General features: G+C 43.0%; 1 protein-coding gene across 1 annotated transcript in view; it reads right to left on the bottom strand.

The window, feature by feature from the left end:
- The window catches only part of DGKG (diacylglycerol kinase gamma), a 174019-nt gene that overhangs the window by 49831 nt on the left and 108971 nt on the right, over positions 1-15217 (bottom strand). Inside the window, exons 16-21 of the mRNA XM_054982781.1 lie at positions 13144-13217; positions 11909-11983; positions 10928-11013; positions 7745-7834; positions 5452-5612; positions 731-795 (exon numbers count right to left, since the gene is read on the bottom strand). Of these exons, the coding sequence (XP_054838756.1) occupies positions 731-795; positions 5452-5612; positions 7745-7834; positions 10928-11013; positions 11909-11983; positions 13144-13217 (551 nt within the window). The remainder of the gene's footprint in view (positions 1-730; positions 796-5451; positions 5613-7744; positions 7835-10927; positions 11014-11908; positions 11984-13143; positions 13218-15217) is intronic.

Raw genomic sequence — 15217 nt, 5'->3', positions numbered from 1 at the left:
AACAACTCTGTGAGTAGGGGTGTCAACTCCCAGATGGGGCCTGGAGACCTCCCGGAATTGCATCTGATTCCCAGGCCACAGAGATCAGTTCCCATGGAGAAAATGACTGCTTTGGAGGGTGGACTCTATGGCATTATACCCCATGGAGGACCCCGCCCTCCCCAGCTCCACTCCCAAATCTCCAGCAATTTCCCATCCTAAATTTGGTAGCCCTAACTGTGCAGTAGATTAGGCTGAGAATGTGTAACAGGTCCAAGGGCATCCAGCAAGATTCCAAGGCAGATGGGGATTAAAAATTGGGCCTCCCAGATCTCAGTGTGACACTCTAACACCAGGTTGGCTACTCTAGGCTTACAAAGGATGAACACAATTATACAGTGGCATTGTGCTGATATGCTGAGGAAATTTTTTGGCCAGTACTTGAAGTTCTGACAAAATAAATACATCCAGCTACCTAGCTTCTAGCAGAACAACAACAGAACACAGAGCCAGATGGAGGTTCCACTAATTAAGCTGCCTCCATCCTAGATAAACACAGCAATGGAGAAAAAACTATCAAAGCTAAATTTCCCACCACTACCCGTCTGTCTATCCAGCATCCCCTTCCCTATCTAAGGAAAAACTTTTTAAGCAATACCTCAACTAAGCAAATCAATTTTTCCTGCTGTAAGTTCATTAAATGCCTTCTCTTTAGCACTACAATGACACTTGATATAGGAAAAATATTTACCTGCTGTTGAATTTTTCAGGATGTTTTTCCCTCATCATATGGAATCTGTGTGCAATGGATGCATCCTGTAATGAAAGAGAAATGGGCGGGGGAGGGGGAACAGTATGGCTAAGGCCTCCCAGATGCCCTGACCTGACTAGTTCAGGAGAGCCTGATCTCATCAGATCTCAGAAACTAAGCAGGGTTGGCCTTGGTTAGTAATTGGATGGGAGACCTCCAATGAAGACCAAGGTTGCAGAGGCAGGCAACGCTAAACCACCTCTGTTAGTCTCTTGCCATGAAAACCCTGCCAGGGGTCGTCATAAGTCAGCTATGACTTGAGGGTGCACTCCCAACACCACAAGGCCTCCCAGATAGAGGAAAATGTCTTGCAAATGTTCTGAATAAGCCTCCCCTGACATACAAAGTTCAAATTCTGAAGCTGCAGATTTTGCATGCTGCATCCCTTAAATTGGAGTCCTGGAGCTAGGCTTTTATACTGCTTAATCTTAAGGCTGGACTTGGTGACAAGCTGTGGTTGCAAACCAACAGATGGGATCTGGAGTTCTCCTGTATTTATAACTGATCTCCAGATTACAGGTATCAGTTGCCCTGGAGAAAATGGCAGATTCACAGGGCAGATTTTATGGTGTATCATAGATTCTAGGTGAAATCCCTCCCTAAATTCCCACCTCCACAGAAACTACCCCCAAATCTCTAGGAATTTCCTGGGCCAGAGTTGGCAACCCTATGACAGGCCCATGGTATATATTTTTCGCAGTATGATTAGAGATGAAAGACACAGCTTCCTTCCCCACATACTCAGCTTATTCTGTAAACTTTTAAAATGTTAATATTGTTAGTATTGCTTTTAAAAAAACCCCTTTGGAGGCTAAGTGTTCCCCCCACTATACAGGAACTCTTTATATATTTGTCACTAAAACTGTTCCCTCTCTAACAATGTCTACCATTTTATGAACTTTAAAAAATGCTATAATTTGAAAGTGCCGCAACTCTTCTCCTTTAATGGCGAACATTTTTTTAAAAAACCAATCTATTGCCAATCAGACCTTCTTTTAAGATATTGGATTGCAAAGCAGTTCTTTCAAAGTGTCTGATGTGGGTATCTGCTTTGTCTATACAAATTATATACCATAACCTGCCCATGGAACAAACAGGTATCTTTTTAAAAAAATCATCAGAGGTTCTCAGAAAGCAACAAAGAATGTATCCAAGCAGCCCAATATGAATGCTGTACGCCTTTGTAGACTAGTCCTTGGACAAACTAGTCCTTCGACAAACATGTTATTTCCCTCATTTCTGTCATGTGCCTAGATACAGGACTACTGTGTTTGTGCAGACATAAAGCTCAAGTAGTTTCTGAATGACCCCATAACAGAGAGTGGTCACAAATAGTAACACAGGGGGCCTCTCTTGCCATGTCTGGGTTTGAAGAGCTTTAGGAATCCATCCAGGGATTAGCAGGCTGTTCATCACCCACAAGTCAACTACAGGCTAGAGAGGTGTCACTAGGCAGGGCCTTGGCAAGTCCATAGCCTGTAATCCAAAACTTCCTGTTAATGATATAGCTGCTGGCTCACATTTTTTCACAGCCCAAAAATAAAGGAGGAAAAATTGGAAGCAGCATGTGGCAGCCTAGACTGGAAGAGGCAAAACGGCTTGTCATCATCAACGGCAGTATTGAAAACTGAAAAGGCACCTTGTCAGCACTGGATCCCATGGCACTGCAACTTGTATACTTAAGTCTCTTGCCCTGCTCTAGAAACCTGCAAGGTGCAAAGTCAATCCTTGGGTATGGTGTTTCCTATTGTGCTAAAGCAATCTTCCCTAAAGATCTGCAAAGTGTTCTATTTAAAACGACTGAAAGTTTTTAAAGACAATATTAAAGAGGGGCTACAGAACCTGAAAGCTGAACATACTGACTACAGCCATTCCTAACACACATTGCTCTTGTCTGTAACACATTTACAACAATCATCAATCATGTATAAATGGAACCTTAATATAACATGAGACCATGTTTAAACAAATGCTTTCATGTTATTATCAGCTGTTTCCACTCACCATGTCAGAACTGAACTAGTCAGCTGTTGTGAGAGGACTTTCTTTTTTAGCAACCCAAAAATTCAAGTAAAGTGATATCTTTTAGCAGACCGACTTATATCACTGCAAGAATATGAAAGTCATTGAGTTACACAGGCCTCTTTAACTGAGAACAGTGGAAAGGGAGTTACATTTTAACTACAGAAATCGCCTCACTGCTCTAAATGGTTCCCATTTTTCGAATATTTAACGTGTAATGATATTCATCCTCCCAGGCACCTTTCCTTTGTATCCTTAAACTAAAAGAAACTGTTGCATTGTAATCACCATTGTTTCATCTGCTGTTAGACACTATGATCCTGTTACGCTCTCTCTTATCTTGTAGACTATACCAGTGTTAATGTAAGCTGATTTACAATATTGAATCTTAAAGCATCTTTGTATTTGTAATGTTTATACATTTTTTTTAAAGAAAAGAAATTGCCTCACTGCAGCAAGGAGGCATATTCACTAGAGCAGCGAGATCTTTAACATGAGACAATAATATAAAAATATGATTGGTTCCTAAATTTAGCTGATTCTTCTCATTTTCAATCATGTATCATTCTGCTAGATCATGACGTTATTGTGCACCTGCATGATAAAACTCTATAAGTCTTTAAAAGTTGTCAAAAATTTAGATGAGCAAGTTATTAGTGGTTCATTCTAGCAATTAAAGAGTAATTAATCTACCTTTGTTCAACTACTTTTAATTAGATGTCAAAGGGGCTGTTTTCACACTACTAACCTGCTTCTGTGATGTTGCAAAATATCATGCAAAAACTGCGGAAGATAGCGTCTTCTCACAAGAGTTTTGCACGACGTTGCGCAAAACTCTTGTGAGAAGACGCTATCTTCCGCGGTTTTTGCGCGACGTTTCTCAACATCACGGAAGCAGGTTAGTAGTATGAAAACGGCCACTATAAAAGGAACAGCTGTGTTTTACACATCCTGCTCATAAACTACATTAAAGTTCATAAAAATTCACTAGAATATATATGTATAACTAGCATATATTAAGATGGGTAGCTGTGTTAGTCTGTCTGTAGCAGTAGAAAAGAGGAAGAGTCCAGTAGCACCTATAAGACTAACAAAATTTGTGGTAGGGTATGAACTTTTGTGAACTTCCTTGCAACACCACATTCCTCACAATGATACAGGGAAGAATACACATTTACCCTGCATGTCAAATCTTAGGCCTAGTTCCCTTAAACTGCTGATGAGTGGTAAACCTGTGCCTAAGGACTGGTCTAGAGAGGCAACAGAAAGAGATGAGGTTGCAGAGTGCTGTGATGGTAGAGTGGGCTCAGACTGAAACCAGTTTATTTATTTAAAAGTGAGGGATTACATTTTTCAATCTCCCTATAAAGAGAAACTAGCAGTGTGTGTGAATGTCTATGTTTAGAACCTCTCTCCCTAATGTGGCAATTTTCCTTGAAGGTAATTTTTTTTACACGAGGACTGGGTGGCAATAAAATGTGGTGCTTCCAACTACAGTCTGAAGTGGTGTAGCCCACCATACCACTTCAGAATTTTACCACCTCGGTAGTGGTGGTGGAGAGTGCTGTCATAGCTGACTTATGGCAACCCCTGTTGGGGTTTTCATGTAACAGACTAACAGAAGTAGTTCACCATTGCCTGCCTCTGCAATCCTGGTCTTTGTTAGAGGTCTCCCATCCAATTACTAACCAAGGCCGACCCTGCTTAGCTTCCAAGATTACTCTTTTGGACCAGGTCTTATATCACCTTAGACTGCAGTTGGGGAAACCACGTGATGGAATGTTCTTCTGTACCCCTCCCCCAAATCCTTGTGCTCAGAAAATTAGTCAGGAAGGTATTTTTTCATCTAGTTATGCTCCTGAACACCCTATGTACACAATGTTTTCAAAGGCCAGCTAACTAGGTCATGTGAGCCTTCTGAAGATCAGCTGACCACCTGACTAAGCCACATTATCTCTCTGGAGGCCACTACACCAACATGACTTAATGCACTTAGCTTAGTTCTCCACAAAGAAATGCCATACATTATCAACATCTTTACTTTTAAGCACTAAATAGTGATGAACAGCATGAAACATGTTCAGAGATCACTTCAGAATTTAGAATAAGGTTTGTAATTGCTTTTTGCTCTTCTCATGAAGAGTACCGTCTACACTAAAATAATACTGGTGCAGAAGAGAGACTTCTCAAATCAAATTAAGCCTGCAGAATAAACTCCCACAGGGTTCTAAGAGCCACTGCAACCCTGAAACAATCTTCATTCCCAACTGCAAACATGCTTTTAGCCTTGTATTTACTAAGATGAGCATTTTACTGTGGGATCATAAAAAGAAATTGCACCCTCAAGGTATAAGTGTGAGCTGGTTGAAGGTATTGCTCATTGTGTGCAAGCATTGCACCATTACCTCTGGTAAACAAATATGGTAAGTCTCTGATGTACTTAGACCCTAAGCAGCAAAGGGGCAAAATAAATTGGTGTATACGTCACATGCAACAGTGCTTACACTGAGCCACTTTTCACTCTTATAGCAACTATTGTTTTGCCCCCAGCCTAACTTAATGAGGCATTCCAATATTACAGGGATCTGGAGTATGTAGAGTAGGAGGCCAGAAGAACAAGATCAATACAGATTGCTTACCACGCCTATGGAAAAATAGTTGTTGATGATGCTGTATGGGACAGGGTCTCCGTTCTCCTCTTTGTCATTGGGGATCATGTCAATTTGCCACCGGTCGAGCATTACCTCAGTACTATGCTCAATGTCTTTCAGGATTTTTATTAAGTTGCCTCCTTCATAACCTTGTGAGGGGCAAGAAGAGATGGCATGTGTTGAGGAACGGAATGTCAATGGGAGATTTTGCCAAGCCATTAATGGTGACAGTACTGCTGCTGAAGGACTGGTGACCTGCACAGGCAATGGCAGAGGGGATATTGCTTTCTTTATTTAAATCATTTCTATGCTGCCTTTCATCCTCAAGGCAGCAAACATCAAAACATTAAATCAGCATTTTAAATACGGTGTATTGGATTGGATGTCATCAATATGCAAGTGGTATCCTGCTCTATATCTCACCATCCAAACCCAAGATGAAGCAGTAGAGGCAGCCAAATGGCTGAATGGAAACAAATTGAAATTGAACTCAGACAAGATGGAAGCGATGCTGGTTGGGAAGGTGGAGTCCTTGAAGGACATTATACTTCCCACCTTTGTTAGGGTTCAGTTGACTCAGTTAAGAGCCACGGGGCTACACTAGATCCAGAGCTTGCTGCTAGAGAAGCAAGTAAATGCAGCTGCAAAAAAGGGCCTTCTTCTGCTTCAGACTAGCCTGAAAGATGGCCCCCTATCTTGATATGGCTGATATAGACACCTGAATTCATGCCATGGTACCATCAAGACTAGACTACTGTGATGCACCCCACATAGGTCTTCCCTCAAAGTCGATTCAGAGATTCCAGCAGAACATTGCAGCTCATTTACTCTCAGGAGATAGGTGGAGTGTGCATATTACTCCCATTCTGCAGTCACTCCACTGGCTAACGATCAGTTACCAGGCTCAATTCAAGGTTTTAACTATTCAAGGTTTATGCCCCTCATAGCTGCAGAACCGCTTCTCCCCCTATATTCTGTGAGGGCAGCTTCACTCATGAGAACAGGGCTTTGTGCGGATACCAGCTGAGCAAAATCAACAGCTAGCTGTATATGCACCTTCTCTGTGGTAGTTAAAACCTTAAGGAATGGCCTGCTTGAGGAGGTCCAGAAAGCTCCTACTCTCTTGGCTTTCTGCAATCTATGCAAAACTGGATTATTCAGGAGGACTTTATTACTCAGGTAATAGGGCTGTGCTCTAAGAAATGGCTCAGAGAGATGCCTTGGTGTAGAGAAACAGGGACTATAGTCTGTACTACTGGGAATGTCTGTTAACACAGATATGCTCCTACTGGTTAGTTTCTGCATCATCAAAGAGGTCATGTTTAATTATTTATACTTTGTTTCAGCAATGTTTGCATCTTTCATGTTTGGATTTATGCTTATTTTCAAATTTCTGCAGTCCATACCCTATTGTATTTGTTCATTGAATGTCCTAGCTGTTGATCACATTGACTTGCATTGCCCAATCTACCTTGAGAGTTGGGGGAAAGGTAGACTATAAACAAACAAACAAAAATATTGATTTTATATTTATAAAACAATTAATTAAAAACTTGTACACATACAAACACTCATAACAATACAACCAGGGAGGAGGGCCAATAACAGTTACTGGGGGTACACAAAAGAAAACAAAAAATTCTTCACCCGCTGGAAGACAACAATAGAGGGAGAGAGACAAATCTCCCTGGGGCGAGAGTTCCAAAGTCTTGGCAACTCAACCGAGAAGGCCCTTTCTCAAGGGCCTTGGATGGTGCGAGCACCTGAAACAGGGCCTCCGAAGATGACTGTAGTGGATGGGTCTGTTTGCATGGGAGAAAATGATCCTACAGGTATGCTGGCCCCAAGCCATATAGGGCCTGAAAGGTCAATACCAGGGAATATGATCAGCAGTCACAGCAGCTACAAAGCTGTTAATGATTTGAATCCAATGACAGTGAATAGGAAAGGAGGACTATAAATAACATAACTCCTCTGGATCTATAAAAATTAAGTAGACAGTTGTTAGTTGGATAGGACTGCTGCATGCACAGTGGCTATTACAAGATTTTGTTTTGGTGCATAGTGTATAGAGGCCTGGTTCAATGTAATGACAGATGAGGAGCTGTCAATGATGGGCAGACTCTAGTAGTGCAGTGCATGGACAATGACGTGTGACATTAAAGAAAGCTGGCAGGTTTCAGCAGCACATGGGACTGATGGCAGGAAGGATCAGTGGCAAGATATGGTGTGAGGTTATCCTGAATAACCCTACAGTACTGAGCCAATTCAAGTGGCTTACCTCCTCCCCAACGAAGACAGCGGGCAAGGTCATTTCCTGTTCCAAGAGGCAGTATAGCTACAGCAGGGTGCTTGGTTAAGTTTACCTTATCTGAAAAAAAAGAATTAGGTATCAGAGCTAACAAGTCTGTTTAATATGTCTTCCTTCTCTCTTATCATTTACCCTGAAGAGGGGGAGCTGGAAAAGATAGTAAAAGTTCAGAGATTTCTGGAGGAGGAAGAGGGGGAGAAATGATTGCAATTGTACTTATTGGCAATGGTTAGAAAAATACATCAAGGAGCAGAGTAGGCAAGAAGAAGAGGCAACACACACCTAGCAAGTTAGCATATGTTGAGGGGCAGGTTAAGGAGGCTTTACGTCAACCCAAGGTAGCTTAGTCATGAGAGATGTATTCCACCTGTGGATTCCACCTGTTCATCAGGTTTCTTTGCTTGTAAGAGCTACTTGATTTCTCACCCCTTATGGCTGGAAGCCACTGGAAAATGACATTTCTGATCCCCAGAAAGAACCTTACCACCTGTGTGCAGAATTCTAGATCTCAGGGACTGATTGGAAGGTTCAGGGTTTCAGCAAAAGAGGACAATCAAGCTATTTTCTATTTTTCAAACTATTTTTAAGAACATGATTTTTCCCCTGACATGTTTTCTAGTCTCAGTGGGTTGGTCCTATGGGTGCGTGCCCAGGTGCCCCCCCAACTTTCCTTTCCTCCAGTAGTGCTCTCATTTGCACAAAACTAAGGGGACAATTTTCCCCACCCCACCCCCCTCCTCACTGCAGCCCCTGTGTTTCATGGTAGTTTTTCCACAATGCTCCCTGGTTTCTGGGCCTGTGGATGGTTGTTGGGGGGAAAGGAGAAGGAGGAAGAAGACTTTCTTGCACTAGCTTTTTCTACTCAAACCTGTAGGATCCAATCCTGTATTTTTCTGTCTCTGTCCAGTGACTTCAGACTTATCAATAGTTCCCCATATGTAATGCAGTTCAAAGGAGTATAGGGTTTCCCCTTTCTCTATTCTCTTCTTGCCAGTTGTTCTAATGCTTTCCTCACTCCACTCTTCCAGTACTGCTGCCTGCAATCCACATAGACAAACTGAAGGGAGAGGGAGAGACACACACATAGAGGGAGGGTGAAGAATTCCCTTCCCTTACCGCATGCTCCTTGCTGCTATAGGTGCTGCTATGGAAGAGGGAGGGGAAAGGGGAGACATCCTCAGAAGAGGGGATGCATAAAGCGAAGTAGATGCTCTGATGTAGAATTCTTCATATGCAGCTGCAGACTTTATTGGGGAGTTCGCACAATATTTCTGCTTGTGAGATTTTAGCAGCTACAGTGCAGCAACATGCCTGCACATACTAGATATAAGAGCCAAATCACATGTTATGAGAGTAGATGCATGTTTGAAAACACATGAAGGGAGTTTAGGGTTGCCAACTCCGAGCTGAGAAATACCTGGAAATTTAGGGGTGGAGACTGGGGAGGGCAGGACTTGGGGAGACACCTCAATGGGGTATAACGCCATACAGCCTATCTTCCAAAGTAGCCATTTTCTCCAGTGAGATTGATCTCTGTAGTCTGATGATCACTTGTAATTCTGGGAGAACTCTAGGAGGTTGGCAAACCTAAGGGTGAGGGACAAGCTGTGGAGATGGGGAGATTTGGGAAAGTCACTTCTGGAAGTGACATCATTGCAGTGGGGCATGGAGGTGCACACGCCTGTTTGCCTGGGATGCCTGCTGGCAGTGGGTAATCACCAGATGGCTTGCCTCCTTCTGCCAATCACCAGCGACTGGTGGGCAGAGGGGCAAAATGCCAGGAGTTTACCCACCACTGGCAGATGCCTGGCAACCCTAGTTGGCTCTTTTATTTAAATAAAGCGTGTTAGATGTTTGTTGTACTCAGTAGGGCCCAACTACATGTTAAAGGTTTTCCTGAGGATGTCCACAGGTCAGCTCAAGAGATGTGCTCTGGATTTTTGTACTTCTAGACACATGGGGGCCCAATTCAGACTGGAGCCACAGTATATAGGGAAAGGGGCTTAGATTCTACCCCCTCCCTGGTCTTCCTAATCTCCAATAGTCTTAGGGATCTGCTGCTCACCCTGTTTGGGAATTTTACATGCTACCAATCAGTATATCTAGCTGGGGCCATTTCAGATCAAGAATGCAGATCTAATGCTCTCCGTTGCTGCTCACCATTGTCCTCCTGATAAAAATCAAGCCTGCATGTGCCTGGGAAAGACAGAACTCCAGGACAGATTACTCCAGCAGACAGGCAGACATTCCCAGGGGAAATGTAATGTATTGGACCCTGAGTGAGCCTGTACAAACTCCAAACAACTACCAAGAACATGTTCACAATATGGCAGGGTGCATTTGAACAACTGGTAGAATCTGACCTTGGAAAGAGGGAATGAGCTGAGCTCTCTCCCTTTTCAGCTTAAGCTGAAAATTTAACAGACTATCACAGCTGCCTATAATGATCTGCATTCACAACCTACATTGAATTAATGAAGGGTATTACTGATTTTTCTGGAACAACACATTTTTCTAAGAACAAAACAAATCCCTTTCATTTGGAAAAATGCTTTACCCTGATAATAAAACAGAATCTGGGCAAGACATATGTGGATTATGTACTAAAGGGGATGGGAATTGGAATCAATGTAATTTTTACTTTGCACATATACAAAAAACACTCATTGGAGTGGCATTTGCTTGCTGGTACCATCAAAAACTCCAGAGAGCTGCCTCATTTATGTCTATAGTACAGAAACAAAAAGTGAGTCTATGTATTATTAAAACTAATTTACATGCAGCCTGGGAAATGCCCCAAACATTTAGTTTATCAGAAATTCAGAGAAATAGTGTTATCTATTGTCTAATAGAGAGAGGCACATTGTGAAGCTGGATATTTAAAATCTGCAGGAAACAGATATGAATAAGAAAAGTTTTGTGAAATCTTAATGGGTTGGATCCAGACTAAATTTTCCAGTGGCAGAATGGAAATTCCTTGCCTCCCCCCTCCCACGGCAGCCACTGATCTCCATGAAAAGCTGATCCTGGGGGGATAAAAAGCCCTGAAGAATGACTTGAGGGGGCTCTGTAGTGGGAAGGGTTCATCACTGGAAACTACCAATTTAGTTTGGATCCAACCCAATGTCTAGGATGTTTCTGGGATTTGTTTACCTATGCAGTCCAGAATCCACCCAACGGTCCCATCCCCTCCACAGGCCAGAATCCGAAAGTCTGGAGCATCACGGAAAAAATTTAATCTAGGAAAAAATGGAAGGAAAAGAAATGAGAGCAGGTTAGAGCAGGGTGTTTAGCATGAATTAGAAAGAATGCCAGTCAGAGAACTGTTGCTTTTAGAATGCTAGGATTTTTCACAAATGTGAAAGTAAAGAATGACATGTTAACTCAGGTCTTGCAGATTCTTAAGATTACAATAGTATTATTAAGTACAAAGTGAAAACTGATGAACCAGGTTTGAATTCCTGCTCTTTGACAGAAGCTCTCTGGGAGACTTTGGACCAGTCACACTCTGTCAGCCTGCCTTATAGGGTTGTTGTTGTGAGGATAAAATGGAGGAGGTGAGGGGCAATGTCATAAGCCCATTTGAATCTCCATTGGGAAAAAGTGGGGTATAAATTAATTTGTTAATTAAATTAAGATGAGCCATAAAGAAATACCTATTCAATATTACTTGGGAATACAAAAGGTCTTTATAGATTTCTGCTTTTGAATGCTCTTTGGACTGATACATAAAATCCACTCATACTTTAGGCACAGTAAAATTTAGTTTCAGCTAATTCCCATTGAAAACCATTTAGTGGCAATCAACTTTTGCTAGATTGAGCCATTTGTATTTTAGTGTAATATACACATGCATTCCTCCATTGGTCTGTAGACACTCAGAGCCTAGAATTTACTGCAGGAAGACAGACACAATAAGCATAATAAACTCTAGCATCTCTGCATACCTATGTTTAACAACTATTAGCAGGTGAAGTTCCTCTAAGACATGTTAATAAACCACTGTGCAGAGGAAGGGGGAAAGGGAAATTCAAGAGAGGTGGAGGATAGCAAAATGGAGATAAGGAGGAGAATGTAACAAAGACACAAATAGATGCAGGATAGGTCTGTTTGCCAAACATTGAACTTCAATACCCAGGAGTGGGTCCCCCTCGGTCCAGGTTGTAAACTTGTCTAGGGTTGAGTAGATAATGAAATTTCCGATGGATCCTGATAAGTAAGAAAAACAAGAAGTGATAGCCCTTAAGAATGAAAACCAAAGCAGATGACTACTGTTTCTCAAGGTTAGCTACTCATCTTCTATCCCTCCACCCCATTGCCCACCCAAACTTGCTCCTGGCAGCTCCATCAATATAGCAAGTATTAAACCAGCTAGCTGCTTGCTTGCCAACATGAATCTTCTAAATGTGAGTTCAGCAGTGAATTCTAGTGAATTACCCAAATGCCTTCAGAGCAGAGACATAGAGACCTATCCTATCAACAACTGAAGCTGAAAAGTAGTCAACATTCTTTGTTGAACTCTATGGTTTTAGCATTGAGTTTCCACTGAATCCTAGAGTGGCACGACATAACTTCTGGGTTCATCCTGGAAATGATGTCACACTGTTGATGTGATGGAGATTTCTCCCTTCTCCGCCAGCCTCCCAAGCAGTAGTGGGGGTCAAGGGCTGCAAGCAGAAGATCTTGCACAACCCAGCAATCCTTGCAGTGGCCTTCAATGCAGGGGTAGGTCCAGTCGCATGGTGGCCTCCAGAACTGGGCTGGTCCTAGTTGTATGGTGGCCTCCAGTGCTGGGCCAGGCTAGGGCTAGTTGCATAGTGGCCACTGTGTGTCCTGGGGCAGGTCCAGTGGTGTGAAAGCTGCTGCCAAAGGCCAGGGTTCATAGGTTCCCACTGGGGCAGAGGATCTCCTGCCCACAGCAGCCCATTGCCGCTCTGGTGGCTAGCAAGAGAAAAAAATCTAAAATATCAGTGTAAGGCCACAGCATGATGTCACTTTGGGGGAAAATATGAAAGTGACCTCTGTCGTCTCTAGGAACACTGTGACAATCTCTAGGACCTCTGAGACAATCTCATACTCAAACTGAAAACATGTGAAATAGCAATCAACATTCTAGCTAAGGTAAGAATTATACTTCCCAAGATGTACAAATATTATGGTTGAAGTGCAGAGATGGAGCGAATATACCTGAGGCTGCAATTCTAAGGGCATCTTCCTGGGAGTAAGTCCCATTGAACAAAATGGGACATACATTTGAACAAACTTGCTTAGAATGGCTCCCTCTATCACTTGCAATGATGTGCATGTATTGCACTAAAGCCTGATTTCTTAGAAAGGTGCAATTTCTCCATAGGAAAGAGGCAACATACCTTTCTCCTTGTCTCCCTCCACTCTTGGGGTTCACAAACACCAACAGTGGATGCGTTCCAGGCCTAGGGGTAATCTAGAAAGCAAAAAAACAAAACAAACAAGAAGCCTTCTTGTATTGCATACAAAACATCATTCATGCAGAATGGGTGAGAATGAGTCATGCGGCACTGCTACAGAGAAAACAAGATGAGCAATGGGCCATGTGTTTGGTCAGCAGAACTGAGTGCCATGGGGGAATCCTGCAAACAGAAAGGGAGTCACTGAAGCAGTGCACTATCCTTAGCCACATCCATTCTGTGTCTTGTCCTGCAGTTGAAGTCCCAGACTACTATAAGCCCCAGCAGCGCCGACCCGACCCCAGTGCTGACCCAACCCCAGCAGCGCCGACTACTATAAGCCCCAGCAGCGCCGACCCGCCTTGATCCAGCTGTCTACGGAGATCGTCCATCAGGGCGACCAGTAACGTCTCCGTGCCATTTCCTGGACGGAACCCGGACTGGAAGGGATCAAGGGATGAGGAATCATTCAGGAAGACCTGCAGCTGGGAGAGGGACCGCCTCTCCCCATATGTTCCCCAGAGGTCGCTTCGATCAGCTAATAAGCATCTGCTGATGGTCCCCGGCCCCAGGGAGGTCCGTCTGGCCTCTACCAGAGCCAGGGCCTTTTCAGCCCTGGCTCCGACCTGGTGGAACTCCCTGTCTGAGGAGACTAGGGCCCAGCGGGATTTGTTATCTTTCTGCTGGGCCTGCAAGGCGGAGATGTTCTGCCAGGCATTTGGTGGGGGCTAGGCTGTCCTCTTGTCAACCATACCATTGAAGAATGTCCACCACCCATGCAGGAGCTCACAAAGTCTGATGCAGGGCATTTTGTAAGACCTAGGCCCTGAATTTTAATATTTATATCCGCCACTGAGAAATTTTATTGTATACGGAAAAATGTTTTAAATGTTTTAATTGTTTGTTCATGATGTTTTTATTGTTTTAAATTGTATGTTGTAAATTGTTGGTTGTTACACCGCCCTGAGCCTGCTTGACGGGGAGGGCGGTCTACAAATGTAATGTAATAAATAAATAATAAATAAATATAAGCACTGACCAATATATACTAGATGCACAATTTGACTTTAATGAGTTTATAATCCACACATACAAAAACATAAGAAGAACCCTGCTGGATCAGACCAGTAGTTCATCTAGTCCAGTATCCTGTTTCATACAGTAGCCAACCAGTTACTGTGGAGGGCCAACAACAGGGCATAGAGTCTGAAGCCTTACCCTGAAGCAGCCTCCTGGCACTGGAATTCAGCGATTCACTGCCTGAGGAGTCCAGCTGACCAGATGCAGGACAGGTAGGAAGAACTTAGAGAATGTGAGCATTAATCTCTTATGATGCACAATTCAACACAGTTTTACTGCAGCTCAGGACAGACTTCCTGGGGAGCCTAAGAAAACCACAGATTGCTGTCTTTCCTCTGGTGTGCGTTTCTGCATAAATGATGAACAAAGTGTCTTCCCTCATATGCATGCACTATCGCACACAAACAAGGAGTCTTCCACACATGTTATCTGCACCAAGTTCAATGCTTCTGGGAAATGCCACCCCCCTTCCCTACAGCATTGTGTTGCATTCATTCATGCATCTCCAAGACTTCTCCCAGCTTTTCGCCAATCTTTCTCATACCTGCTTTGCTCTGAAGTTTGGGAAAAGATTGCAGTAAAGCTCAAGTGGCTTTGTGTGGGTGGGAAAACTTGAATTTTCTGACCCACATAGCGGCCATTTTCCCTGATCTTGCCCCCATGGCAGCCTCTCTCTGCCACCAGGGGCTTTTCTTTTTTAAAAAACCTAGCACTAGAATCTATATCGCCATGGCATCATCCCTTGTAATGAGATGTGTAGCAAGTTCTCTGAATTCACAGCTTTCATTTAAAAAAGTAAGTATCTAACTCCTTCCCTTGCAGAGATATAAGGAAAAAGGCATATCTTCGTAAGTGAAGGGGCCAGAGACCCACTTAAAATAAAAAGAAAAGTGGGAATTCAGAGAACATGCTACATCAATTGTCACAATGGTATATT

This window comes from Eublepharis macularius, chromosome 6 (assembly GCF_028583425.1).
Source record: "Eublepharis macularius isolate TG4126 chromosome 6, MPM_Emac_v1.0, whole genome shotgun sequence".
Classification (NCBI taxonomy): domain Eukaryota; kingdom Metazoa; phylum Chordata; class Lepidosauria; order Squamata; family Eublepharidae; genus Eublepharis; species Eublepharis macularius.
The sequence above is the reverse complement of the archived record's forward strand: the minus strand, read 5'-3'. Positions and strand labels throughout refer to the sequence as shown.